The sequence below is a fragment of the Akebia trifoliata genome, chromosome 12, assembly GCF_017979445.1.
Source record: "Akebia trifoliata isolate Shusen 1 chromosome 12, ASM1797944v1, whole genome shotgun sequence".
NCBI classification, from domain to species: Eukaryota; Viridiplantae; Streptophyta; class Magnoliopsida; order Ranunculales; family Lardizabalaceae; genus Akebia; species Akebia trifoliata.
In genome coordinates, this window is record NC_141386.1 from 29,103,480 (window position 1) to 29,128,825 (window position 25,346).

The window sequence follows — 25,346 nt, forward strand, 5'->3', positions numbered from 1 at the left end:
GAGTGGTGTTCAACCCTGCGACAGCTACCACATGTGTTAAACTCTGCGGCAGCAGCTACAGTGAGATTCTAAGTTGTGTTCAACCCTGCGACAGCCACCACACAGTGAGTTTTTTGAGGTTCCTTGAGTTGTGCCACAGTGCAGCCCTCTCATTCTCTCGACAACAACGAGTTTGTTTGTTTCTAGCCTTCTGGCATAGATCTCCCTTCAAGCCAAATCTACTCATTTCTTGTCTGTTCTCGTAAGCATGACTTCACACCAAGAAAGCAAAGACATCAACACTAATCTTGGGGCAAACTCCTCTACCCAACGTATTACTAATGCTCTATTAGATGGTCGAAATTTTCAGTCCTGGTCTCAATCTATTAAGCTTTATTTGGGTAGTAGAGGGAAATTTGGATGGTTTTTGGGCACCATCACTAAGCCACCCCTCACTGACCCCAAAATTGAACAATGGGAAATCGATAACTACATCATTCTTGGATGGCTTTTCAATTCCATGAAGCAGCGCATCTACACTATGTTTATATATCATGAGTCTATTTCATCATTGTGGTTAGCACTCACTCAGACTTATGCGCATGCCAGGAATAACTCAAGGATTTATGAGCTTTATAGAGACATAGCCCAGACTACCCAAGGGACTCAGAGTGTAGCTGATTACTTTGGTTTTCTTCAGTCTCGGTAGGAGGAGTTCTCTCATTATGAGTCTATGACTGAGTTATCTATAGAAGCAGTTGGGTATGTGGTTAAAGAGAATTTCTCGGCACCAGATATATCAGTTTCTCATGGGTTTACGTCCAAAGTTTGAGGCACTTCGGACCCAAATTCTTAACACCAATCATTTGCCTTCTCTGTTTGAGACATTTGCGACCATTGACAGTGATAAGCGTTGTTGTTGTGTTATCCCCTCTCAGGCACCTGGTATTCTCTCTGCTCCAGCTACAGATCAGATGGCTTTAGCAATCAACTCGAGTTTCTCCAACTCTCGGACCCCGGTATTAGGGAGTCATAGTCGTGGCAACCATGGTCGTGATAAAGGGAATGGTCTCACTTATATTCATTGTGGAAAGACTGGTCATGAGAAGGCCCGCTGTTTTCAGCTCTATCCTCATCTGATACCACGATCTTCTTCCACTCCGTCTTTGGGACAGTCTACTCCTTGTACCGCTACAGTGGAGTCATCATCCATTCATTTCACTAATCCTCCTTCCACACTTGGCACTATTGACTTGCAACAACTACAGACTCAGATTGCCACTATTGTTCGGGATCAGATTCATGCTCACTCACCCCTCCTCGACAGTAGTCTCAAGTACTACACCTCTAGATACATCATCTGCCTTCCATGTCATTCAGTCTGGCTATGCTCCTCTGACATGAGTTATGATTCTGGTGCCTCTGGTTACATGACCGGTGAGTCTAGTCATTTGACTTCGTCTACTTTTCCTATCACTCATATAGATGTTCGTCTTACTGATAAATCTCTTACACCAATCCACAGCAAGAGCACCATACCCTTATTCTCTAAGATTTCACTAGACTTTGTGTTTCATGTCCCTCATCTATCTCTTAATCTTATTTCTGTGAGTAGTCTTACTAGATCTCTAAATTGTTCAGTTACTTTTTTTCCTACCCACTACATTTTTCAGGACCTGACTTCGAGGAGGATTTTTGACAAGGGGTATAAAAGGGATGGGCTGTACTTGTTTGGATCTCAACCTACTGCGGTTTCGGCTTCTATGCTTCATTCTTCTAGGAGTCACACATTTTCTTCTCAGACTCTAGATTTATAACATGTTCATTTAGGACATGTCAATTTTCAGCACTTAAGTTATTTATTTCTTACTTTAAAAATTGCTTGTAGTGAACACAAATTTCAGTGCTCTGTGTGTGAACTTTCTAAACACACATGTACTTATATTCCTCGTATGCATCGAGTTAATAAAATATTTGATTTAGTTCATTCTGATGTGTGAAGGCTTTCTTCCATTACTACTTTTAATGGTCATAGATATTATGTTACATTTATTGATGACTATTCTCGTTGTACGTGGGTTTATCTGATGCGTTCTCATTCTACAGTGCTTCCTATTTTTGTCAACTTTTTTAAAATGATTCAAACTCAGTACAATATTAGTGTTAAATCTCTTCGATCTGATAATGGGGGGGAATATATATCTGATGGGATTCGTTCCCACCTTCATGAGCATGGTATGTTTCACTAGTTGACTTGTCCTTATATTCCTGAACAGAACAGGGTAGCGGAACATAAGAATCGTCATCTTATGAAAACATTGTTCGATGTCTTCTCTGAGGAATTCATGTTCTTGAGGCATATTGGAATATGGTAGTCTTCACTGCGCCTTATCTTATTAACCGCATCCCTAGTCGTACCTTAGAGGGACAAGTGCCTTTTCATGTCCTTCAACCTAATAATATACTTTTTCCCATTACACCTCGAGTATTTGGGTGCACGTGCTTTGTTAAGGACAGAACTCCTAATCGCACCAAATTGAATGACAAAGCTATACGGTGTATTTTCTTGGATTATTCTTCTATGTTAAAAAGGTATCGGTGTTATGATCCAGTTTCTCACTGGATCATACTCTCTTGATATTACTTTCTTTGAAAATATCACATACTTTCGTGCCGCATCTACTTTGCAGGACCCATCTCCTATAGTGTTGCTTTCTCCAATTTTTCCTCCATCTTCGCCAACGCTTAAGGTCTACAGTCGTTGCCCTTCCCCTCCTCCACCTGTGCCAACCTCTTCCTTGGACCCAGGTATATTTTCTCCTATCTCTACATCTATACCTGTCCTTACTCCTTCGATTTCTGACTCTCACTTGCCTATTATTATTCGCAAAGGTAAACGGGGGTGTGTGATTGATCATCCTATTGTCCAGTTTGTTTCCTATCAAGGTCTTCCTTCCTCTTATCAGGCCAACCTTGCGATCACTGATTCTATTTGGATTCCTTAATCAGTATCAGAGGCTTTGCGAAACCCTCAATGGCTTAGAGCTATGACTACCGAGATGGATGTTTTGCAGAAAAATAATACCTGGGAACTTGTTACCCTTCCATCTGGGAAGCATACCGTTGGGTGTAAGTGGGTCTTCACTGAGACTGTTGATCGGTACAAGGCACGCCTTGTTACTAAGGGGTTTACACAAAATCCTGGAAAAGATTTTGGTGTCACGTTTGCTCCGGTTGCCAAACTTTCCACTGTTTGCCTTCAGATCATAGTTGTTTTATTCGTCGAGAAGTGGATGGTCGTTGCATTATTGTCTTGGTTTATGTGGATGATATTTTTGTGACTGGAGATAATGCACAATGGATTGATAAGATTAAGGCGTTATTGGGTCGTACTTTTGAGGTTAAGGACTTGAGTCCACTCAAGTACTTATTGGGGATAGAAGTGGCCTGGTCTCAGCGTGATATTTCGCTATATCAGCGTAAATACACATTGGATCTTCTTCAGGACACGGGGATGTTAGGTTGTCGTCCTGCTTCCTCCCCTATGGATCAGAATCATCTTTATGCTGACTCTGATGATCTTTTATCGGATTCTTCTTCTTATCAGAGACTTGTAGGTCGTCTGATTTATCCAACTAACACTAGACCAGACTTGTCCTTTGCGGTCAGTGTGGCCAGTCAGTTCATGCATACTCCGTATACTTCTCACCTTGATGTTGTTTATCATATTCTTCGTTATTTGAAGTCGTGTCCTGATCTCGAGCTTTTCTACTCTTCTACTGCTCAGTCGCATTTGTCATGTTTTACAGATGCTAATTATGTTGGTTCTCTTACATATAGGAGATCTACCTCTAGTTTCTGTACTTTTTATGGTGATAACCTTATCTTGTAGAAAAATGATAAACAAAATGTGGTTTCTCATTCTTCTACTGAAGCTGAATATCGTGTTATAGCCCTTGGCACATGTGAGCTAATTTGGCTTCGGTCTTTGCTGACAGAGTTGGGTTTTCCTATTTCCGGTTCTTCTACTTTCTTATGTAACAAGTCTGCTATCATGCTTGCTTCTGACTCAGTTCTTCATGAAAGAACGAAGCATATTGAGATTGATGTTCACTTTCTCAGGGAGAAAGTTCGATCTGGTGATCTTTAGACAGTCTTCGTACCATCTTCAGATCAACTTGCCGACATGCTTACGAAGTTTGTTGGTTCTTCTATCACTAATTCTCACCTTGTCAAGCTGAGTTTAGTTGATATATTTGCCCCAGCTTGAAGGGGAATATTGAAAATAATCTAGTGTTATTGTTGTAATTGTTTTTTATTTTTTTATTTCTTGTAAGGGCTTTTTAGTCTTTTAACTCTTTTATTATTATAAATTATGTCAAGCTCTCAGATTGAGACTTGAGAATTACCTTCTACAATTCTTCTAAGAACAGGACTCGGTAACAAAAGAAGTAAAAGAGTTTAAGGTTGCTGATTTGCAAACCAAATGAATGAATATAAGTCAAAGTGTCTTCAAGAAAAGGACACCATTAAGTCATTGTTCCTTTTCCTATAATATTTGGTCAACTTTCCTTGAGCTTTTCCGTATTAATTGGGTCTTTTCTCGTTGTTAGAAGGGTGGACCAGTAATGCTTTCCACACCAGAAAACGGTTCCTGTGGGTTATGTCTCCAGTGGCTATTGCTTGGGGGGTTTGAAACAAAAGAAATAACAGGGTGTTCAACAATAAATCTAGCAGCTCTCAAGTGGGTTTCTTGGAGATATTGGGCCTTTTATGCCTTTGGTCCAAGCAGAACATAGAATTTGTGGGAATTACTTTTGATGATTTTGTTTTTAGATGGAACTCTTTATGTAACCACTGATGTTGTATTTTTCTTTTCTTTGTTGCTCTTTGGGAGGCTTTCTCGGCCTCCTAGTTTCTTATTTTTCCTTTTTTCAATATATTATACTTATCAACAAAAAAAAAACATTACATATTTGTAAAAGATTGGAAAGTGTTTTTGAATGTCCTCAGAGGGTCTATGGATATGGATGGAGACTGCAATAGCTAAAGATGGTGTATAATTGTATATAACTTATTTATCAAAAAACAAAAACAAAGGTAGTTTATATAACTTCCATAAGTAGATAGGAACTCTATTGTCAAAGGTTGCACCTAGGTGCCACTTTAGTAACACCCGTTTTAAGCAAAATTGAAAAGGGGGATCATTTTTGTGTAGTCCCTCCCTCCCTTTCAGTTACACCCATTTTAAGTAGAATAGAAAAAGGGGGTATTTGATCATTTTTGTGTAGTCCCTCCCTCCCTCCATCAAACATACCCCTGATACATAAGGAGAAAAAAACATAGATTTCCTAGAGATTAGCATTGGTTTTCTAAGGTATCAGTATTCCACCTACACTGTTTGTTTCATGGAAAACCTCAAATGTTGTCTGAAACTAGTTTCTTTTTTAGGCTCCAGTCTCCATGAAGCATACAACTAAGATAAGATGAAAGACATAAATTTCCTAGAGCTCAGAACAGATTTCCTACCGATCCATTTTTATATGAAATCTCTAGGGAGTGTCATCCCATCTCCTACCATTCATTAGATGGAGAGTAGGAGTATCATCCTATCTCAACCATTCGTTTGATGGAGAGCATATTTATCATTAGTTTTTGCTCCCTTTTTTTTCTACTTTGCATGACCTTCATTGCAGCATTAAAAAATTGTAACATTAATTTTAGTTGTCGCTTAATCCCCACCAAGGACTTGCCGAGGCCCTTCCAAGCTCTTTTAACAACCTTGGATAGGGCCAACGTACCCCACTAGTTAATGTGATTTTACAGCTTACACTGCAACAAAGATCCATTTATTTCACAGAGAATTTAGCTAATAAACTATTTTAGAAAAAAAAAATCATAGAATTCAACTTAAGTATAAGATGCAATCAGAAGGTACTGAGTGCAGCATAACATTGCTTGTAAGGAGTTCTTCCAATAAGGAAAAAAAATCTGGTATTTTCTGTATCATCACTATCTTAAAAGTGAAGGCAAGAGAGAGAGAGATGAGCAACCTGTTTCTGTAAACTCGAAATTTCTGGACCTCCCGACAGTGGCCAAATTTTGCACCTTAAATGCAACATAACAAAATTAAAATGAGATTCGAAGAGACACAATGACACTCGAAATAATGGTGCAACCGCACAACGACACTCGAAATAATGATCACTGTCACCAAAAATAAGTCTACTCTGATATTACAAACCATGTAAAAGGTTCACTTAAAATAATGGTTTAGAAGAAGAGTCCAATTTTTTCAACTTCAAGTAGATTGTCAAAATGGATTGGATTTTTGTAGGGATGATCTCCCAGGTATGGGACAAAATCAGACTACTCTAATATCAGTAACCATGTAAAAGATTCACTTAAAATAATGTCTTAAATGAACAATCTAGATTTTTTGACTTTAAGCCAATTTTTCATGAGGCTAGGAATGTCAAAATGGATTGGATTTTGTAGGGATGATCTCCCATGTATGAGCAATTCTTATAGTTGGCCCATCCAACATGAAATTCATATGGGAGCCACAAGCAGCACAAAGAATCGACTATATATATACTTCATGGAGAATTAAATTAACCACTATCATACCAAAATATATTTTGATTGGATGCTGAAACGACAAATCACGGGCATATCCAAATTGTTCGTGCTCGTACCAAGAAGAGCACCTAAAATCTGAAAGAAATAAGAGTTAAACATACAAGAAAAAAAAATGAACAGTGTATAAAAACGATGTCTTTTGCAATATGATCCAGTTTATTGGACTTGGCAATAGTCAACATGAATATGAACTAATTTCAGAAAATGCACAACTAGTGGTATAATAGAAGATGTCTTCAGACAGAAATGCATGTGTTAGAAGATTAGGGTTAAGGAGAGGAGGAAATTGGAGAAGAGAATGAGTAAGTCACTCCCAATAGGGTTCAGCCTCTCTTTTATATTAAAAACATATGGTTAGGCGTGTGAGCTTAAGTATTGGGCCCACATGACATTAAATGAGTACTCTAACTCTCCCCCTCACGCTGAAGCATACAAATCTGACATGCCCAGCTTGGTACAAAAAGTAAGAAAGGAACTCCTAGACAATGGTTTTGTTAGAACATCTCCCAATTTATTTACTGACTTGATATAGAGAGTAGATATCTTTTTAACCCTCTGAATCAAAGCATCTCACATGCAGTATGTGTCATCACCCTGTATTCTGCTTTAGAATTAGAGCAAGCTAAAACTTCTTGTTTTTTATTACGCCAAGTCAACAAATTACATCCCACGAAGGTACAATACCCAGAAGTAGATCTACGATTAGTCGACTCCCGCCAATCAACATCTGGGAAGCCAGTAATAGATATAAGAGGTGAAGGTCTTTATAATAATCCTTTGCCTGGTGACCCCATTAGATACCTTAGTATCCTAAACACAGCATCTTAATGAGTCTTCACGGGGCATGCATAAACTGGCTAACTACTCCCACAACAAAGTTAATATTTGGCCGAGTGACAATCAGGTAGATTAGTTTACCAACTAACCTACGGTAACGCCTGCATTAGGAAAAATCTCCCCCATGTTCAACATCAAACTTAGTAATAGGATTCATAAGAGAGTATCAGCTGGTTTAGAACCCAAATACTCGAACAAAAAATTTAGAACATACTTCCTCTGAGACAAACTAATACCTTCTTTGGAGCGAACTACGTCAATACCAAAGTTGCGAGAAGACACAAGTCTTTAGTGTAAAATTGTTTGGCTAGATGAGTCTTCAAATCAGATATACCACTAAGATCACTTCCAGTGATGATTCACATAAACTATCAACACAATACTTCCACCAGAAGAGTGCCCCACAAACAATGAATGATCAAAAGTAGACCTAGCAAATCCATTGACGAGAACTGAGCTAAATTTATCGAACCAAGCTCTAGGCGACTATTTCAGCCCATAGATTGCCTTCCATAGGCGACACACTAGTCCAGTCTTATCAGAGGCAACATATCCAGGTGACTACACCATATATACCTCCTCCTGCAAATCTCCATGTAGAAAGGCATTTTTAATATTCAATCGATAACAGGGGCCAAACATAACACACTGCAACAGAAATAAGAAATCTAACAGAGTTCACACAAGCTAATGGAGAGAAAGCCTCACTATAATCAACTTCAGAAGTCTGTGTGTAAACCCTTGGCTACAAAGCGAGCCTTCAACCTCTCAATGGATCCATCAGGAAGATACTTGATTGCAACACTCATCTACACCCCCACAGCCTGTTTTCCAGTTGGAAACGGAGATAGATCCCAAGTATAATTATGATGAAGTGCTGCAATCTCCTCATCCATAGTTAGTTTTCACCGAGAGGAGAATAATGCATGCATATAGGAAGTAGGAACAGAAAGAGCAGACAAGGAAAGTGCAAACTAACGAAAGAATGTGACATCCGATGAAAAGACACAAAATAATCAATTAGGTGCTTAGTGCAAGATCTAGGACCTTTCCTTAAAGCAATAGGAAGATCACTAGAGATTAGAAGAAGATGCTGGTGGATGCGGAGGAATCTCAAGGTGAAGCTGATGATAGATCTAGGACTGGCAGAGAAGAGGAAGGTGCTCGGAAATGAGTATGTTGATATACTTGAAGAAGCACAGTAGAAGAGGCACCTACAATAAGAATTGGAAGCACAAGAGATAGGGAAACTATAAGAGACAGCTCCCCCTAACGAGAAGACACAAAATCAAAATCAAATGAGGTACTAGCAGAAGAAAAATAAGATGTAGACTCAAGGAATGTCACATCGGCACTTACATAATAGTGTTGAGTGACAGGACAATAATACCTATACCCTTTTGTGTACGAGAGTAACCTAGAAAAACACATTTGATGATCTTGGGGAAAGTTTATCCAACCCGAACTCAAATGAGTAAAAAAAGCAAACATAACCAAAGACTCTAAGAGTAACAGCAAAAGAATGAACTTAAGGATAAAACAGAAAGAAAGGTGATTGATCATTTAGAATTGATGATGGCATGTAATTAATAAGATGACAAGTTGTGAGGACAACATCACCTCAATAAGGCTTAGGTACATACATCTTAAACATAATAGTGCGAGCAACATCAAGCAAATGACAATGTTTTCGTTCAGCAACATCATTATGTTAAAAAGTATTAACACAACCGGTCTAATGAACAATGTTATTATCTAAACAAAAAGACTGAATAGAAAATTGCATGTATTCTAAGGCATTATTAAAATGGGTAATTTTCACAAGTTTGTCAAATTGGACTGAAATTTCTTTATAAAAAGTAAACAAAACACGAGGTAAGTTAGTGACCTTTCAATAAAAAGAGCAATGTCATACGAGAATAATCATCCACAAACACCACAACATAATGAAAATCAGATAAACTTTTTATTCTTGACATACTACAAATATCCTATGAACTACATAAAAAAGACTAGATTGACGACTCTCAGTGCGACTAGGAGCCCAATTAACAAGCTTCACATTTTAAAACCAACATTGAACTCAACTTAGGAATAACACGACATAAATAAGACAAAAACACATGACCTAACCGATAGTGCCACTGAAGAAGTGAAACTGAAGCACTCAAGGTAGTAGTAGACCCATCACACATTAAATAGTATAATCCATCTTTCTCATGCCCCAAACCAATTATCTTTCTCGTCTTAAGATCATGAAAGACACAATAAGAAGGAAAGAAGGTTTAGGAGCATTCCAATGATTTTGTAAGCTGACTGATAGAAAGTAGATTTAAAGGAAAATTAGAGACTAAAAGAGTAGAAAATAAAGGAATGGATGAGTTTGGAAAAACATCACATTTCCTAACTACATTATGAGTAGACCCATCGGCTAGTACAATGTGAGACTTAAGAGAACGAAAATTAAAAAAAGACAAGATTTACCAGACATTTGGACACGAACTCCTGAATCGATGACCCAAGACGAGGAAGACTTGGCAGTCATAAATGTGGGATTACCTGAAGTAGTCATAATAGTTGTGGGTGGAGTAGGTCCTGTAGTCAAGGTAGTCAACTTCTAAAGAATCTCTCCTCACTATGCGGTAAGATCGGAAGATACAACTCTCGATGTAGTCTAAGAAGTGGAATCAGTAGAAATCTTAGGAAGTTCCTCTTGAACCTGATTAGTCCAAGTAGGTTTACCTCATTTATCCCAATAAAACTGCTTAGTGTAGTCAGTGTAGTCACAATAGGTACACCTCAAATTACCACCACGGCCACCTCCACAACCACCACGACCTCCTCTACCACAGCCACTAGAAGATTCAGATAAACCACTAGAAACCAATGTTGGTGACTCTTTAGGAATTCTACAAGAGACACTCCCAAGAGAAATACACTGAAGATGAGAGAAGGCATTGGCAGCAGTTGGTAAAGACTCACTAGCAAGAATCTGACCCTTCAAAGAAGTATACTCTGGATTTAGGTTAGAGAGAACCAGTGCAACTTGAAATTCTTCTCGTTGCCTTTTTTGGGTGTAGTTAAGGACTGATGTTACTAAAGTTCTTCCTACATACCCCGAAGAGAACAATAATAGTCACTCAAGGATCTATCTCCTTATTTAGAAGTGAACATGGCCTCAAATAGATTATATACCATAGAAACGTTCTTTTCTTGAGAGTACATCTCTTGTATAGCTAACCAGATCTATTTTGCAGCATCTAAATACATCACATTGAAGGAAATAAAGGGTTTCATACTGTTCCACACTCATGTCATAACCCAGGAATTATCATTTGTCAATCTTCATACCGTTTGTCATCCCAAGGAGGTGGATCTTCAACCAAAAACCTTAATTTCTTCTTAGTGCAAAGGAATACTCGCACAGAGTGTGAACATGGAAGATAATTAGTGTCGTTAAGCTTGACAGAGGTGATTTGAGCATCATCACAAATCCCCAAATTTTTCATCCGGGGATGAGTAAATTGAAAACCCGCACAGAAATGAAAAAAATCTCAAAAAAATATAGAGTATCCCTAAGGATATTCTATGAAATGCAACTACGGTTGAGAGGCCAACAAAACAACAATCGAAATAAAATTGCAAAACCCAAAAACACACGGAAAAAAAATTAGATCTAGGAAAATTTTCAAATTGTTGATCGAGAAGCCGAATAAGTCTATTTTTTTTAGAAAATATTGGTCACGCAGAAAACACTGTTCACAAGCACTATTAACATAACAATATTCACATATTTGTTCTAAAAAGTGAATTTTGGGACTTCAAAATTGTCCACCAATTCCTCAATCATTCATAAATACCTTAAACAAATGCAAATCAAGCCCTAAATAAACATCTAGGTGCAAACAAACAAACCTCAAACACCTAATCCCTTTTTGGAACCAAGGCCTTAGGGTTTGGAAGTACTGGATTGAAGAGGGAAGAGAAAACGATTAAAAAATTGAAGAAAAGAAGAGAAATCAAGCAACTCTAATGGTAGAAGTACTCTGATACCATGTTAGAAGATTATGGTTAAGGAGAGAAGGAGGAAACTAGAGAAAAGAATGATGTCACACCCAATAGGGTTCGGCCACTCTTTTATATTAAAAATATGTGGTTGGTCGTGTGGGCTTAAGTATTGGGCCCACACGACACTAAATAAGAACTCTAACATCATGGACAAACAGTAATCGCTTAGCCAACCCCAAACTCCGGGGTAAGCGTTCGATAATGATGACAACTAGTGGTATAAGATGAGTTTCATCTACCTTTGTCTCCACATCTTTGATGAAACATTTCGATAAAATTAACCGCATCATCTGAGAAAAAGTGATTGAAAAACTCCTCTACTTGAATCTGTGAACCATAAATTGAAAATATAAACCAAACCATATTGTTCAGTAATTAAATAGTAATAACAATGAACCTTACAGGATTATCAATGAAAAGGAGTGTATGCTATACATATATTTGGAACTATAGGTAGCAAAAAAATAAATATAACATTACCGGAAATTTTGATTCAGCAACCTTTGTGTAGCAATCAGGTACTGCACAGAGAAATCAAAATTTTCTAAAAAAAATGAGAACATTATCTAGAAAGATGAAGCTTAAAAAAATAGAAATTAAAAGGAAACAAAGAAAAATATTAAATCAGTTTTCTAGGGAATGGCACATAATCCATAAAGGTGTGAATGTGATCATAACAAGTGAATCCACAAGGCTAAAAGAACATAAGATAAGTAATTTTTTTTTTATAAGTAATCTAACCGTGAAAAAAATAGAAATTAAAAGGAAACAAAGACAAATATTAAATCAGTTTTCAAGCGAATGGCACATAATCCATAAAGGTATGAATGTGATCTTAACAACTGGGAAATTAGGTTTTGCCATTGTATCATAAATTATTCTTAACAACACTACTGAGACCTATGTATCAGAAATTAATCACAAGTCAGGTGCTGAAAATCAGATGCAAAATATGTGAACTTTCCAAAGTTATCCTAGGAAGCTGTATAAACAGTACTATACAGCTATACCATCAGATGCAAGACACTTGGGCATTCAAAAGTTACAGTAGGCAATTTTACTTTACACACTCTTCCCGTGCATCTTCTTTCTTTATATCTTTCCATTGTTTTCTTTTTGGGTATGGTGGAGGGAGGGTGGGTGTCACTCTAGATTCAGCAGAAATGGAGACTAAGCATCCTTTTTTTTCTTTTTTTTCTTTTTTTCTTTTTTTCTTTTTTTTTTTTTCTTTTTTTCTTTTCTTCTTTTTGGGCATGGAGGAGGGTGGTTATCACTCTAGATTCAGCAGAAATGGAGACTAAGCATTTTTATTTTATTTTTTGGTGAGGTAAGGAAGCTGAGCTGAAATCCAAAATCTCAGCCTAACAGACAGAACCAGAAACCTTGTATCGATGCATGTGCTTTGACCATCGGCTTAGTCCTAGCATAACATATACCACACAACAAGAGTACTGATTAGAGAATAAATCAGAAACCAACGAACCTGTAGGGGCATCAGCATCCTCCAGCTTCCACCTCAAAGGCTCTCCAGAAGACAAACACTCCGCATTCAAAACCTGTTCTGCATCTTCTTCTCCATTTTCTTGTGCTTCTATAAGATTTCTTGATACACTGATGTAATCTTCACCAATTAATAGAGGCTTATTTTCTCCCGAAAGATGAGCATCCTTATTCCTGATTCAAAAAACCAGTAAAAAACTAAATAAATGTCTTGGAATAATAGAATGGTGTAAGAATCAAGCTTGCTAAAAGAAAATTGCGTATGAAATACCTGTCCATGGAAATCAAGTCAGGTGGTTCTTGGAAGTTCGTAGTATTTTCAAGCATAACATGCTCATTGGCTGGGCTTATGATCTCAGATTTCAAGTCCTAATTTACAAAAATAAATTAAAAACTAGTAATGACTGCGAAGCAAGGAATTGTCACCTCAACCAACTAAACAGTCATAACAAGCTAATTTTTTTTATCAACATTATATGGTTTTGAAAAAAATTTGATACTATAGAAATCTCTATAAGTAAGCCTTTTGATATATAACTTCTTTTCTTTTATTAGTGAAGACAAACTATCTTCAGCAGTGTTACTTGAACAAAAGCATGAAAGTAAGTGCATGTTGCAAGTTGGTAAACTAGATGCAGCCAAAATATAATAGGACTTACCATCTTAAGCCATAAATATTGGGATTGGCAACACAACTCCACAACATTATAGAACTTACTACCACATCTGGCACATAAATGTGTGTTTTTGTGCCCAAAAAAAAAAGTGCGAAAGAATTACTGAAAATCACAGTTGAAAAGAAGATTAGGGTCACTATTTAGTAGGTGAAGCTGGGTTTTCAAACCAGGTCGTGGTATCAACATTCACAGACTTTAATGAACTTAGCAAGCTGGCAACTTCTACTGAAAATCACAGTTATCTTTCATCAACACCTCTCAATTTATAACATTTAAAGATATGCGTAAGTTTAAAAAGTTTATATGCATTTATAAAGAAATCCTGCCATAAACATGGTACAAATATATTTAAAAACATATACATATCATGGTACAATATAATGCATAGAGAACTCTGATATTCCATCCAATATATTGTGCGTTTTACTGTATTCTTCAGAAAGCATAACGCACAAGATACAATAGGCAGTACGTTCTGCGATACGACATAAATTTGAATGGCACAGAATGAAATTAGAAAAAAGTAAAATCTGAACCCCAAATTGAAGGTTAGAAACTTGATAGGCTTAGTTTATTTTCTAATACTGTGGGGAAAATTAAAATTTTCAAAAAATAATAGAAACAAACAAAAACAAATCTGAGCAAACATAAAATAAAAGTTCATTTATAAGTGATTATAGGTCTATGACAAGCTCTAAAAGAGTCATGGACTACATTTTAGAAAGAATATATTCCTATTAGTTATAATATAGAACTGAAAATCGTCGCATGTGTCAATATCATGATACCATGGAAGGAGAAGCCTACATATTGATCTTCGCACTAAAGTTACACTCCACATACCCGGTCATGTTTCTACTTATTCTAAAGCACTTGGACTCCAATACATCTTTCCATAATTCTAATTTTGCATTGACCCCCTCTCTAGTCTCATCATTGAATAATACATCTGCAAATAACATACACCAAACTACCTGCTTTGAATATGAGCAGATAATACATGTTTACATATATAAATAAAGCAAATAAATATGGACACAAAGTCAATCTCTGACATAAACCAATTGTAACTAGGAACTCCTTTTTTTCCTCTCCACTTGCTCTCACACTAGTCATAAACTTCTCATACATGTCCTTAATTATGTCAATCCATTCGATACTCCTTTCTTTACTAAAATTCACCAAATTAATTCTCCAGGTACTTTGTCGCATAACCCTAAGAAGCTCTAAACCTTAGCCATGCCTTGGGTTTCCTTAAGTCAATAAAAACTACCAACTTCCCTATTCCTTGTCTAAATAGAAAGATCGCATCAATGGTTTATCTGTCTAGCATAAACCAAATTGGTTCTCGAATATATTTATTTTTTCTTAAACTTTGTGCAATCACTCTTTCACACGTTCATAGTATAGCTCATAAGTTTAATACCACAACAATCGATACAACTATGTATGTCTCATTTATTACTATATGTAGGCATTAAGATGTTTCTTCTCCATTCATTTGGCATATTCTTTAGTTTTTAAAATATGATTGAACTTAGTTAGCCATGATAATCCAAAACTTCCAATGCATTTCCACACTTCGTCAAAATATCACCCAGTCCTAAAGTCCAACCTATTTTCATCTTTTTTTTTTTTTTGGATAGATAAAGATGGGTTAGTGGTTAGCATAAGAAGTATGGATTCAAGGGGGTTTGAACCTAGGATGTGGGTACCAGTGTTGTTTTCACTATTCAAATCTTAATGGTATGGAAGTATGCATGTTATTGGATCTCCCATCATCTCATGTACCTTTTTTCTAGCCCCTAGTTTTTTGTCTGGTTCTTATTTAATAATTTATGACAAGAACTTGCTATATTACCCTAATTCTTTTCATCTTTTACCATGACTCTCTCATGTATGGCTTTAATGTGCCTAACATTAAGTCTATAGTTGTCCTTTCTCTAATTTGCTCCAACTTATAGACATCCTTCTGACCTTCTCTAGTACCCAGTTTGTTATATAGATCATCATACTTCCTACTTCACTTACCACTTTTTTACTTCCTTTATAGACCTTTTTATATTTTTCTAAGTTTTCTTCTGTTTTATTTATTTTCCACGACTTGTAATGGATCTTTTTTCTCTAATGACCATTTAAAACATCATGGTTCCACTACCAAGTTGCCTTACATAAATGCAACTAATATGAACAAAAGATTGTCAAATCATTATCATCAAAGCCTTACCAAAAATTTGAGTTGGAAAATGACTGTCAAATGGAAAGAATTAATTTAGAAGAAAATTATTACGAGAAAATTACCGAACTAGTATCAGACCCACATAAAAATTAGGATTCTATTCTCGAACATAGTCTTACTACAAATAACCTTTTTTAAATTGCCATAAGATATATGAGAAAATGCCATACCTGATGATCTATGATAGTATTAGCACCCTTGCAATATTGGGACCATCCATCAACAATTAGCCGATACGCTTCATCACGAGACAAAAATGATGCAAAGAAGTTCTGCCAAATTAAGAAGTGGAGTAGGACAATGAACATAAGGTAACCAATTCAACTAACAGATAGATTGTCACAAATTCATGAAAACTATATCGATAATGAAGCAAAAGGTTACCATAATATGCCTGAAAACCAGACTGGTTATTTTTGTAGTACAGAATTAAAAATGGGAATTTGGTACATGAACACAAAAAAAGAGGTAATCAATCAAAATTACCTTCTTTTCCCCAGAAACAATTTCTATGGCATTAGGGAAGATTGCTGCTGTCTTTGCTTTCCGTACACATGTGACTTCATTGAAGGGGATTGCCTTCTGCAGTACGAACCCATGTTACAGAATTTCCCTTTGTACAATCTAGGTTAACATAATAGGTAACCTAGCAGACTAATTAAATTGAAAAGGTTCAGCATACAATAGCCTAAAAGGCAAAAGACTAACATCAGTCATTAATAAATAAAAAAATTTAAATCAATATTAGTTCAATTTATAGGTAACATACTTCATTCACAATGAAAGACCAAAAGAGAAAACAATATTTTTACTAGGGAAAAGGTCAGATCAGGAAAAACAAAGAGGAAAATACATTAGACCAAAAAAAATGGAACTCCCAGCTGTTAACAAAGTCCTCCCTCTTCACCTCATTGAAATGCTTCTTATTAGACAACCAATCCATTGAGACAATCGATTGTCTAGCAAAACTTCATGAACTCCACAATGATTATCAAAACTTGGAGAATTATACAACTCTAAAAATAACCAAGTAAAAGGCATAAGACATCATCCTTAATAACCACCAACCCTTGGACCAAAGAAACTAGCAAGTCCATGAACCAAATGCATCCATCATGCCTTTCAAAAAACCAGTAGCACATGAACAGCGATATGAAGAAGTGCCACAATCAGGATGAAATTTAAAAGAACAAACAGGCAGATCATACTCTCCTCCTGCTCCTTTGTACGTAGCACACCCATTCGGAATCATAAGCTTACGATGATTAAGAAGATGCACAGTTAACAAGATTCCAAAAAAAAAAAATCAATGCAAGAGGCACCAAAGCACCACAAATGCAGCTCAAACTTAGTTTTTTTTTTTTTTGCTTATTGTGAGTATCCCCACCCTTCGGGCGAGGCTAATCCCACGGTCACACACACACCGCCCCCTCAGAAAATCCTACATGCAACTAGTTGAGTCGAGAGTCAACCAGACCCTGGAGGGTGGCCCCAAGAAATTCATAGCTTCGTGGGGTTTTGAACTAATCAAACTTAGTTGAGGGCATGAAAATATAAATAAATAAACTGCCAACCTCGCTTATCCCAGTCACCAATCTTGCAGTGGGATTCTTCTAGAAGATTCAATACCACCAAACAATCATCAATCTCCCTTTCTTGCAATTCAAAAAATAAATAAATAAACAGATAAATCAAAAGCACCGAGCAATGTTGTCATATCTTATAGCAAAGCATTGATTCATCTTTGTACCATTCGGATTGAGAAATTCGAAGAAAAAAATCCAAATATCATAGAGCTTTCCCACCCCCGCACCAATCATCCTCCCCCATTTGCGCACCTTGAAAGTAGCCATTTTGAGAAAACTTCCAGCCACCATCATAATCCCTTTCCACAAACCAACTCTGAAGGATGAGTTCACCTGCCTACAATCCCACCCATTTCACAAGACCTTTATTTATTTAATTTTCTGTTTTAGGGCTTTAATTTTATATTTTTTGGGCTAATTTTGATGTTTTATTGGTCCATGGTCTTAATATTATATTTAGGGGCAATTTAGTAACTTTACTTTGTCTTTTATTTAAGTTTAGTAGGGTTGAAAATTTAGGATAGAGAAAGTTAGGAAAATTAGATTTATTTATTTGATATTTTAGTTTAATTAAGATTCTTGATTTATTTTCTTTATATAAATTGTATTAGGGTTTTTTTATGAATGAACAATAAAGATTTTGATGAATAAAGAATGAGTTTCTTTGATAGAGTGAATTGAGTTCTCCACCATTCTTTGTGTGAGTCCAAGGTTCTATCTTTATATCCCTTTTCTCTCTTTTTTCTTCTAATCTTTATTTTTCTTTTCTATTCTTTTGTTTTTTTTTCTTGATTTTCTTTTAGTTGCTTGTTCTTGATTTTCTTGATTCTTGATTCTTGAAATCCCTTTCTTGATTTTTGATTCTTGAAACTTACAAACATCAACCCTTAATTCTTCCGCACTTTCTTTAACCATTATATCATTAATATTTCCTTACCCTATAAACTTAACCTTTGACCCTTTTCATCTATCCTACTAAAAATGTCGAAATTGCGAAAAAAAAAAAATAATTTACTTTTGGGTTTACCCTACCCTAAACCCCTCTATTTTCTTACCTCCCCTCATCGTCCTGCACCAATGGGACTCTATTTGTAATTCTTAGTTGTCTTTTCTTTCGGTTGGTCATCTCGACCAGTTGTTGTTTTTGCTTCTTTCCTTGATAAAATTTATACTTATCAAAAATATATATCTATGTGCATACCACGTGTACTTGGCATGAATGAAATAACAAAGCAGAGTCAACTTGGAGGGGGAAAAGGGCATAGATTTAGAGGGCAAGAAATGATCGCAACCACACCACCTTTTGCACCTTTCATCTAAAAAGCAAATGTCCCTTAAAGGTCATAGAATAGAAAATGGACATTTAGAGTTTTTTTTTTTTTTTTTATAGATATAAGGGTGAAAACGTGGTTTTGATCCCATGTCTGTGGTATTACTACTAACGAACTTTACCAACTTATGAAGTAGGTAACTTGAAGACTTTTTTAGTCTTTTGCCACTCAACAAGCCTATAAATAAGAGTTCAAGTGCATTAAAAAGGGACTCATCCACCCACCCACCCAACCTCCTTTCTCTCTTGGACTTCTGCCTCAATTGTCTTTACTTCTTTTCCTTTCTAACTAACCTTATGGCCCACAAGTGACCCACTAATCAATTTAGGTAGGGAGCCAAAGCAACCTCACTGCTACCCTTCCGCATGCATAACCAACCCAATTGCACACGTAAATGCCTTGTACACCTATTAAATCCAAGTTCGCATAATGTTAATAAGGTCACTATCAATGACAAAAATTCCAGGAATGAAGTTTGGCTGGCAGGATTAAAGAAATATTGGACTTATATATAACATAGATTATTATCTAAGTACTCCTAAAAATATTCACAAGGTATCTAATAAGGTGGCAGATTCTCTGGTTAAAGATGGTTACTTAGCATTATTTTATTTTACCATTAGCAGGCAAATGCCCCAAAGTTTCTGCTTTTTTACCTATCAAAAAAAAGTTCTCCTTTTTGCATTTCCCGTTTTTGTAATTCATCAATAGTTCCCAGAGTTCTTCAGTTGTACAAATTTGAGAAAGAAAAAAACTGTTTAAAGCCTCCAAAGCATATTTTTCAAGTTGGAATCAACTTCAAGAAAATCTAGTGAAGTTTTTGTAGAATATATGCACTACAAAGCACAAAGATAAGAGCATTGAAACAGATAAATATTTAGCATGCATCTCGATGCACAAGCATATCGTTTTTTCTCAAATATAACATCAAATTTATACTTAACAGAGATAAATGAAACACAATGGGAAAACAAGTTAATCAACATACCTTTGTTTCAAACCCAAATATGTTTGAATAAAAACAAATATGGCGAACAAACAAGTACATATGACCCTGCAATCCAACAAACAAATAACTTAGACCATATCCGTGAATTAATGAGAAGATCCATAACCATTTCTCTTTCTCTCCTACCGCAAAGGATGAAGATGATATAGCAAATTTCCTTGCAAGGAGTGATAACTTTTCATGCATAATAACTGTCTTTTCTTTTTCTGGCCTTCAAAATTTAGTTTTAAACTTTTAGTTAATAAATTTGTTTATAATTTATTGGGGAAAAAAAAGAAAGATTCTAACAGTTTTGTCACCATAGGAGTGCAAAATACAAGCCTTTTTCCAATATAAATCATATAAAAACTATATTATTCACTTTGAAAAAAGGGGAGGGGGTCATAAGAAATGCTCTAAAACAAGCAATCATCTAAGGTTATGGAGCTTTAAAGTTCAAACAAGCAATCCAAATAGGTACCTAGAACAAGATTTACCTGAAGAAGAATACTCTCTTGCAGTGCACAATTGAAGTCTTGAACAAGGACCTATATAATATGGAAAAGAGAATATATCAAAAGTATAAAAAGAAAATTAATCAAAATTATATAAAATATTCATCTGAATGAAATGTATCAATCAATTAATTTTTCCAAGTTCAGCTAATATCTAAAGTGACATTTAAACAACTAGTTGGAAATTCACAATACAGAATGAGCAACCAATATAGATTACGACAAACAATGAATACTATTAAGAATCTTAATGCTCGTATCTTTTTGTGGAAAATGGTGGTTATATGTGATGGGGGGAGGGGGAAGGACCACACAAGTTGATTATGTGCCAAAGCAAGAAAAAAAATTGTCACAAACATTTTCCCATGTTATCCATATCTTCCCAAACATTGGCGTTGGCAACATGAATCCTATTTCACAATGCAACTCTATCTAAAGCCATATACCCAAGCAAGGCATGTGTCTTTATATCCTTCCTTAATACGTCTATCCATTTCATTTTTGGTCTTCCCCTCACATTTTAGGATCTTTGACTTGCACCAAAGCAGTACTTCACACTGGTGTTATCATTGATCTTCGATCTATGTTCCCAAACCCCATTGACTTTACTTTATTTGATCTCCTTTGGGAGAAAATTCCTAAATTCCCATACTTACCCCATCTTCCCCAGAGACGAAGACAAGCTAGCTTGGAAAAGGAATCGAGATGGCTTTTTATGATAGATATCTTTATGCTACATTAAACCACTCAAGAGACATCCATTTCCTACCTCCTTTATTTTGGGTCAAAAATCCCATGTAGAGAGACTCTTTTGGATGTTGTGCAATTGCCTTGCATTCTATTTCCTTTTTAGGGTTGCTAAAAAGGGAATTAGGGAACATTTTCTTAAGGGTTTTTTCCTATTTTTGGGGATATGGATACATTTAGCAACCTCCATTTTTATAAATAGAGATCTCTAAGGCTATAAAAACTAAAGGAAATAAAATAGTGATTGTTCTTGTTCTAATCCATGGACGTAGACACACTGTCGGACCACGTAAATCCATATTTCGTGAGTGATTTTTGTTTTATCTTTGTTTCGTTGTTTTAGAAATAGGTAACAGAGCTAGCAAATTCATACAGATGGCAATGAAGAGTTCGAGGTAGACATTCGACAAAAGTAGTAGTTCCAATCTGTGGCAAAGAAGGGTGAGGGATATCTTGGTTCAACAGGGCCTAGCTAAAACGTTGAAAGAGAGAAGTCCGGTAAACCAAAAAATATGACAGATGCAGATTTGGAAGACATAGAGGCAAGAACAGTTAGCATTATTCGCCTTTGCCTTGCAAATGATTATGAGGTGGTTCCTAAGATTCGAGAGGACAAATCAAAGTCCCTTTCTAGCTTTGATTAGGGAATCGCCTCAAAGCTACACATGAGTATTGGCCGTGTGATCGAGTCGGGATGGATCGGGATGATTCGATAGTGTGCAGTTAATTATTTTAAAGGCCAATAGTTGTTTGCGATATTAACAGACAGGTGACTAAATCAGGTTGATTCAAGTTTGAAGTGGAGTTGCATCATGGGCATACGTGATGCACAATTTGTTGTGGAAGACATGTGTGGTTTCTCACCAAGGTGGTTCTAGTATTTAGCCCAAGGTGAAGCAATAGGCACGTGTGACAAGTTATTGTCCCAAGTCTTCGATGTGATAGAATTCAAATGAAGGACTGTTGTGCAATTGACTTGTATTTTGTTTTCAAGAATTATGGAATATTTTTTTAAGGGATTTTCTTTATTTGGGGAGATAGATGCATTTAGCAACTCCCAATTTTATAAGTAAAGATCTCCAAGACTGTAAAACCAAGGAAAGGAAAGGAGGAAAATAGTGATTGTTCTTGATCTGATCCGTGGACATGGGCACACTGTTGAACCACGTAAATCCTTATTCTCCGTGTCTGATTTCTGTGTTTGATTCTCTTTACTGCTTTGTTGTTTCACATTTGAGTGGTTTTCCACTTTAGAAAAGATTCTCGACATTGATAAGCTTATAGCTCAAAGGAGAATTATGTTGAATATTTTCTCTAGGTAAAAAAGAATGGTGAAAACACCAATCATCTTTTAATCCATTGTAATGTTGATAGAAAGTTGTGGTTTAATTTCCATTGAGTTCTCCATCTCCCATAGTTGGCAGAATGTGGAATGCTTAACAAGAAAGAAGAGTTTTGCAGGGAATGATACTATTTGCAGTGTTTGGTGTATCTGAAAAAAAAAAAAATGGAAATAGGGAATTCTTTGAGGGGGAAAGAGAAATCTTTGCACAACATCATTGTGGATGTCAAAGCTTACTTGCCATTTTGGTCAAAAGATCCTCAATGAATTGGGTTATTCTTAGAAGATCCTACTTTAAAATGGAACCTTGTGGTTGACCCTGCTCATTCAATCATATCGGCCAAGACCGATACAAAGCATTGACCCCAAAATGTTGAATTTTTCGAGAATGTATCGGCCGAAACAGTATCGATTTTTCTCTTGACCAAAGCATTGCCTCGAGATGAGATTTTAAACCTTGGTTCCCATCCAATTTTCAAGGATCAAATTTCCCTCAAACCTCCTAATTACATATCAAGAATACTCGAAGAAATTTTCATGATTATAAAATTTAAAAGGATAATAAACCTCTAAAACAAATATAAGAGTCAGGGTCTAATGAGACTCTTAGTCTAGTAAAAGATAAATCATCGTGAATTTTAAATTCACTTACCTCATCAGGTGGAAGACGAAATAGAAGCCGATATTCTTCACTTTTCAAAGATGGTGGAGACTGAAACAGAACAGGCACAACAAAGAAATCACAGGTTACTCAAAACTGAAATTTCTCAAAAAGACCTTATCTAGTACAATTCCCAACCAACACACTGAACTATGAAATTTAACAGAAATCTCAGTTCAAATATAGTTAATTTATACCTGGAAGACGGATTACTAAAAACTGAAATTTCACAATAAGACGCTATCTAATAAGATTCCCAACCAAAACTATGAAATTTAACAGAAATCTTAGTTCAAATATAATTATTTTATACCTAGAAGACGGATTACTCAAAACTGAAATTTCACAATAAGACTTCATCCGATATGATTCCCCACCAAAACTACGCCAATTTAACAAAAATCTTAGTTAAAATATAGTTAATTTATACTTGAAAGACGGATTACTCAAAACTGAAATTTCATAATATGACCTCATCCAATACAATTCCCAACCAAAACACCGAAACTTTGTAATTTAACATAAATCCTGGTTCAAATATATTCAAATACTGGGAAGAAGGGTCACTCAAAGTTGAAATTTCACAATAAGAGCTTATCTGACACGATTCCTGACCAAAACACCGAAACTATGAAATTTAACATAAATCTCAGTTCAAATATAACTAATTTATACCTGGAAGATAGATTACTCAAAACTGAAATTTTACATCAAAACCTCATCCAATACAATTCCCAACCAAAACACCGAAACTATGAAATTTAACCGAAATCAAATATAATTAATTTATACGTGGAAAATGGATTATTCAACACCGAAATTTAAAAATAAGACCTTATCCAATATCATTCTCAACCAAAACACTGAAACTATGAAATTTAACAGAAATCTCATTTTAAGTATACTTAAATTATACCTGGAATACAGATTACTCAAAACTGAAATTTCACAATAAGATCTTATCTGATACAATTCTCAACCACCAAAACACCAAAACTATGAAATTTAAAAGAAATCTCAGTTCAAATATAATTAAATTATACCAGGAAGATGGATTACTCAAAACTGAAATTTCAAAATAAGACCATATCCAATACGATTCTGAACTAAAACACCAAAACTATGAAATTTAACAGAAATCTTAGCTCAAATATGGTTAGTTTATATTTGGAAGATGGATTACTCAAAACTGAAATTTCACAATAAGATCTTATCCGATACGATTCTCAACTAAAACACCGAAACTATGAAATTTAACAGAAATCTCAGTTCAAATATAATTAGCTTATATTTGGAAGACGGACTACTCAAAGCTGAAATTTCACAATAAGACCTTGTCCGATATGATTCTCAACAGCGAAACTATGAAATTTATCAAAATCTCAGTTCAAATATAATTAAATTATACCTGGATTTCGACCTAAATTGCACAATAAGACCTCATCCGATACAATTCCCAACCAAAAAAACGAAACTATGAAATTTAACAGAAATCTCAGTTCAAATATAATTAAATTATACCTGACTTTCGACTTCTTTGTGTTTGTTCACCGATGAATCAGGTTGGTCATTGCGATCAGAAGGATCTCCAGTTCCTGAAATTCCAACTGAAGAAGTTTCGAATCCCGAATCTGAACCTGGTTTCGACTCCAAAAGTGAAGAAGGAAGAGATTCCAATCCGGTTTTCTCTTTGCTTGGAGAGGCGATGGCCATGGCGAAGATCTAGGGCTCTTCGGTAAGATTGGTTTCGAAGAGACGAAGAGAGAGAAAGAGATAAATTTTCGTCTTTATTATATTCGTCAATTTTCTAAGAGTTATTTTTGCGATTTTTTCGGTTTTAATTACAGTTTGGTGACAGAACGAACAACGAAACTGTCGGTTTAGGAACTTCGAGCGCGGCACTTCAACTCCCACAAGACGTCTACGCACTTCAAAATCAAACGTCACGTTTAAATTGCTGGTACAATATTTATAGATCCAAACAATGGTCTAGTAAAGTTAGTAGGCCTAAATAATGGTCTAGTAACACTAGGGCTGTCAATGGATAGGATCAGGGTCAATGGGGTACCAATCCAATAAGGATCAGATCGAGGACTGATCCGATAAGTATCGGATCAAGTTTTCATTAGATCTCAACATTAAGATCCAAACCCGATCCAATAACAATCGGATCAGGTCTGGACCGGGCCAATCCCAATTTTATATATATAATCTAGATAAACTTCACATATTTC

At 35.8% G+C, this 25,346-nt stretch overlaps 1 protein-coding gene across 1 annotated transcript in view; it reads right to left on the bottom strand.

The window, feature by feature from the left end:
• VAD1 (GRAM domain family protein) overlaps positions 1-25,031 on the bottom strand; it is a 45,073-nt gene extending 20,042 nt beyond the window's left edge. The window contains exons 1-12 of the mRNA XM_086417872.1: positions 24,634-25,031; positions 23,104-23,163; positions 20,345-20,395; positions 19,848-19,913; positions 16,429-16,524; positions 16,113-16,214; positions 13,298-13,395; positions 13,010-13,200; positions 12,007-12,047; positions 11,766-11,853; positions 6,610-6,696; positions 6,033-6,087 (exon numbers count right to left, since the gene is read on the bottom strand). Of these exons, the coding sequence (XP_086273998.1) occupies positions 6,033-6,087; positions 6,610-6,696; positions 11,766-11,853; positions 12,007-12,047; positions 13,010-13,200; positions 13,298-13,395; positions 16,113-16,214; positions 16,429-16,524; positions 19,848-19,913; positions 20,345-20,395; positions 23,104-23,163; positions 24,634-24,825 (1,127 nt within the window). The 5' untranslated portion in view covers positions 24,826-25,031. The remainder of the gene's footprint in view (positions 1-6,032; positions 6,088-6,609; positions 6,697-11,765; positions 11,854-12,006; positions 12,048-13,009; positions 13,201-13,297; positions 13,396-16,112; positions 16,215-16,428; positions 16,525-19,847; positions 19,914-20,344; positions 20,396-23,103; positions 23,164-24,633) is intronic.
• Positions 25,032-25,346: the final 315 nt, after the last annotated feature.